General features: G+C 48.2%; 1 protein-coding gene across 1 annotated transcript in view; it reads right to left on the bottom strand.

Moving 5' to 3' along the window:
* Window positions 1-5,212, bottom strand: part of SCLY (selenocysteine lyase) — a 42,614-nt gene that overhangs the window by 19,159 nt on the left and 18,243 nt on the right. Inside the window, exon 4 of the mRNA XM_019629364.1 lies at window positions 428-575. Coding sequence (XP_019484909.1) covers window positions 428-575 — 148 coding nt within the window. The remainder of the gene's footprint in view (window positions 1-427; window positions 576-5,212) is intronic.

Here is a 5,212-nt window from a genome sequence, read left to right as displayed (position 1 = left end):
GCGAGGCCCACGCCACCCTGCGCTCTGTCCCTCGGTGAGGCCCACGCCACCCTGTCCTCTGTCCTGCTCACACTGAGCCCTCGGCTCCTGCTGAGAGTGTCCTGCAGCAGGAGTGTAATTACTCTGGTTTTTACCACCGGAAGTTGATATCCGCTCGATCCTTTTTCCTCACAACAGAGGAAGTGGAAGCCAAGTTCAATTATTAAAATCAAATGATGAAAAGCACCATTTAGCGTTATATAGACATGCTCTTTAAATATGTGTGTATTTATTACACAAGAGTCGGAAATATCCCTCGGGAACGCCCGTGACCTGTTCCACACTTGACCACCACGAGCTTCCTGAGGAGAAACCTCGGGGCATCCACTGGCCCAGTCAAGGTCAGGAGAGCTGTCCCCGTTGGAGTCCAGCCAGGCTGGTCACTCACCAGCCACTTGCTCTTCCACCAGGTGCTCCAGGGGCAGGCGGATGGAGTCGTGCTCCACGGTGCAGGTGACGAAGTGGGGCGTGGCCCCCTCTGAGGCATGGACTTTGTGGAAGTGCTGCAGCACAGAATGGATTACCAAATTATTTGACTGCAAAGACAGAGCAGAAAAATCAGTCACAAAACTTGTCCCGGGCGGGGAGTGAGAGTAGCAATCTCTCTCCCTTGGATTTTCCTGGGGAAAAATTTAGATTTTTCTGGGGGCTTACATTTAGATTAAAAAAAAAAAAAGGGGTCAGCTTCCTGAGCTGCACCCTTTGAAAGGCCTAAGATTTGGGGGTGTCACACTTTCAAAAATTTCAGGACTCATTTCTGGCCACTTAGCGCCTGCTTTGTCATTAACATTATACAGTTTTAAATTGTATAAATGTGTCAGAAGAGAGTATTTTGCCCAGGCCCCCATCGCTGGTGGGGGTGAAGCCAGTTCAAGGCCATTTGGAAAATCTGTCGAGTAAATTCTTTGACCCAGCACGTCTGTTTCTGGGACGTGATTGTACAGCTGTACAGAGGCAAAATGATAGATGTAGTGATTATTTATTAAGTAAATAATAAATAATCTTTTTGCTGTTGGTACCAGCAAAACGTCAGCAACCCCTTCAATGTCTATCAGTAAGAGAACTTGTTAAATAAAGTTCATGACAGCGTTCAATGGAGCACCAAGCTGATAAAAACACGAGGGAATGCTCTGGGCTGGTATCAAAAGATCTCAATACACTTGTGAAATGAAAAAAGGTAGCAAACATTCTATACCGTATTCTAGTTTTGCATAAAAAGGACAAGACACATACACGTTTGCTAATATGTGCAAAACAATCCTTGTAAAGGCACAAAGGGAAGGAGAAACAATATAGAACTCTACATGCTGATTTGCTTTTAATGCATAGACTGTCTCTAGAGGACACGAAAGAAACTAATAATATTGGTCTCTTCTGGAAAGAGGAAGTGGACCAAGGGAGTGGGGGGAGGGAGAGGCAAATTTCTTTTTTAAAAAAGTAACCTTTTCTCTTACTTTTTAAGTATAACATATATACGGAAAATGTAAGTTTAATAAATGTTAAGTTTAATGAAAAAGTGTAACTGAATACCTGAGTAACTGTTACCTGGGTGATGAAAGAAGCACTGCCCACACTGCAGGAGGCCCCGCCCCCCCTCTCCGGAGCTAACTACACCCCGATTTTATGCTTGCACTTCCTAGGTCAGCATCCTTAAACAAGTGTGTATTTTGCCCCTTTCTGACCTTCATGTGAATGGAACTGAACTGCATGAATTTTTTTCCACTAAAGATGCAGCCTCTTCAGGTAATGTGCAGAGGGAGGGCAGCAGGTGCTGCTGGCCCGGGGCTGCAGGTGACACTCCTGTAGCTGGTGCTCAGGGGACTGAGGTGCAGAGGGTGACACCGTGGGACTGGTGCTGTGCTGAAGCAGCTGATGCAGGGGTTCGCCGATCTGACACGCCTCGAATTAGGTGACAGTGAAGAGCTGGCCGGGGACACCGGCTCAGGTGTGCTTCCCCAAAAGGGTAATGCTTCTTTAGAAGCCCCAGAAAACAGGGCTGCCCACCAGCGATTCTGTCCAGAAAAGAGGGGCCTCCTGGGTTCCACACGGCCAGATTAGCCCTGCAACCCCATTTAGGGGGTCCTGGGGTCTGTACACCGTAGGTCACCATGGATGGCAGAGTAAAAGGTGACCGACCCTCAGGCTGTGAGACGCAGGTGCCCAGGTCCCGCCCACGTGCCGCCTCCCTCCTAGGTGCCTGTGCCTGGGCCTCCACACTGGTACGAGCAGCCTCGTGATGGCTGCACTCCTGGCGCCCTGGGAGCACAGCAGCCTCTGTTGGAACCAGTAGGTCACACCTAAAATTACACCCTGTGTCCCCAGGCCGTGATGCTCCTAGGCACTGGGCTCCAGGTGAGACGAGCAGCCAGGGCTGAGGGGGCTCCTTTGAGCCACTAGCACTCTGGTCCTGGGCTGGTGGTCACAGTGCCCAGGGGCCTGGCGGCAGCCCCCACACCTTACTCAGCTTGGCCACCTCGGTTCTGCTCTGCCAGGCTCAGCTTCCTCTTTGGACTGACTTCTTTCGCCCCCATTGCTGCAGGTGGCTGTATGGTGTGCATAGTAGGGCTGCATCTCAAGGTATTAACACCGGTCCATTCTAATCTGCAAGGACAGCTGGGTGGGGCCCAGTTTCTGGCTGCCATGAACCATCCTTAACTGTCCCCTGGTGCCCACGTGCCTCATCTGGCTAGGACACATACCTCTGAGTGGGACGGCTGGCTGACAGGGTACGTGTCTTCCCCTTTGCAGCTAATGCCACCGTCTTCCACATGCTTTCCCAGCCTGCTCTCCTGCCAGCCCTGCCCAGTGCCCACGGCTCCACAGGCCTTGCCGAGCATCCCTGGTGCCCTCCACGCCCCCACCCTGGCGCCCTCCATGCCCCCACCCTGGTGCCCTCCACGCCCCCACTCTGATGGGCGTGCAGAGGGGCTCCGGCTGCTCATGCTGGGGCTCGAGGCGGAGCAGCTCCCCACACGTACGCGCCGTCGGGGCTTCTCTGCGCAGCGCGTGGTCACGCTTCTTGCGGGGCACCTCCTGGGTGTCGGCCAGTGAACTCGGGATGCTGTCCTTTGTCAGGTGTGTGTCGCAAATACCTTGTCCCCCTGTCTAGCGCATCTTTTTGTTTTCTTCATAGCGTCCTTTGATGGAAGTTTGTTTCGTTGTGCAGGTGGTGGTAGAATTTATCAATCTTTTCCTTTATGGTTAATGCTTTCTCTATTATATTTAAGAAAGCCATCACTAGTAAACATCACAGAAGCATTGATTTATCACCTAAAAGCTTTATAAATGTTACTTTTCATAATTAGGTCTTTATTATACCTGGAGTTGGAATTTTTTTTTGTATGTTGGGAAGCAGAAATCCAATTTCCTTTTCCTTTGTGAATATAGGAGGTCGGACAATTAAGTTCGTGAACTCATCCTAGAAAAAGTGCTACATACCTCACTGCTGAATATCACTACGGTGACCTTCGAAGTACTCCCCTTGGGAAGCTACGCACCGACGCCAGTGCCTAGTCCACCCTTCAAAGCCATTTTGGAACTCTTTCTGGATTGGCCATCAGAGCTGTCGTCGTCGTATTACCCTTGATGTCCTGAATGTCATCAAAATTTTAATATTTCCTTTATCTTCAGGTAAAGAAAGAAGTCATTGGGGACCAGATCAGGTGAGTAGGGAGGGTGTTCCAATACAGTTATTTGTTAACTGGCTAAAAACTCCCTCACAGACAGTGCCGTGTGAGCTGGCGCACTGTCGTGATGCAAGAGCCATGAAAAGCTCAGGTCGTCTAACTTTGTCACGCAGCCTTTTCAGCACTTTCAAATAGTAAACTTGGTTAACTGTCCAGTTGGTACAAATTCATAATGAACAATCCCTCTGATATCAAAAATGGTTAGCAACATTGTTACAAGTTCACAAATTTTATTGTCAGACCTCATACAGTTGTGACAGCACCATGTACTCAAGAGACTCTTTCTTCTTGCTGTTATGCTGCTTCAGTTGTCCATGATGATCATATAATCTGTTGTTCGAGCCACAAAAATTTAAGAAGGTACTATCAAAATTATGTCAGGACAATAGCGCATCCTGGGGCTGTCCTGAGCAGACCAGGGTATGTCACACGACGAGTGCCCGTACGCACATGGCTGTTTCTGGTCTTGCTTACCTTTGCCTTAGGACCATCTGCCGTGATTAGTAGCTTTACGAAAGGCTTGCTATCTGGGAGAGCAAGGCATTCAACTGTCTTCTTAATCTCCAATAAGTCTTGACTATCCTTGGCCTTTTGTATTTTCAAGTAAATTAGCTTGTAAGATTCCACCAAAAAAAGTGCCAGAATTTTGGTTGAGGTTGCATTGACTCTACAGAGCAGTTTGAAGGAAGTGATGTATTTATGATGGCGAATCTTCCAGTCTGTGAACATGGTATATTGCTCCATTTATTCAGAACTCCTCTGACGCCTCTCAGTAATATTTCTATTACTTTCCCGGTGTGTGTGTGTGTGTGTGTGTGTGTGTGTGTGTGTGTGTGTGTGTGTGTGTTCTTACAAATTCTTTTTTACTAGATTTATTTCCCAAATATTTGACATTTTTTGGTGCTCTAGTAAACGCTGCTTGTTGTTGGTACATAAAAACACAACTGCTTTTTCTATGTAATAACTTTGCTAAATTTTCTTATGAACTCGAATAGTCTAGCTTCAGGTTCTTTTGGGTGTTCTAGGTGGACAGGCCCATCGGTGCTGGCAGCCGTCGCGCCTCCCTCTGCAGCACGGAAACAAGGCACTGAGCGCTGCTGACTGAGCAGGGGCCGCGGTCTTTGAGTATCTTCTATCAATTCAAAAAGAAGCACCTTTGGAATGGGTCAAACTTCACACTCTTAATGAGGCGAACAACTTAGCAGGGCTTCAAAGGGAAGATTTTGGGGCAAAATGAAGGGGAAACTGCCTTCACAGAAAGAGCAGTGCAGGGAAATTAATTCACATATTACATTACAAATATCCTATCAGGCACCTGGAATTCACTTGTAGGATAAATATTGGCGAGTTATGTCAAGCAAAATAGCAAGACCAAGCATTACTCTTTCTTCAAAAAAAATAAAATAGGGCCGGCCGAGTGGCGCGATGGTTAAGAACTCGCTTGGGATGCCAGAGGGCCCCGGTTCGGATCCCACATATGAGGGCCA

Source organism: Hipposideros armiger, unplaced genomic scaffold, assembly GCF_001890085.2.
Source record: "Hipposideros armiger isolate ML-2016 unplaced genomic scaffold, ASM189008v1 scaffold_17, whole genome shotgun sequence".
Lineage (NCBI taxonomy): Eukaryota > Metazoa > Chordata > Mammalia > Chiroptera > Hipposideridae > Hipposideros > Hipposideros armiger.
Note: the sequence above shows the minus strand (reverse complement) of the source record. Positions and strands in the feature narration are given on the sequence as shown.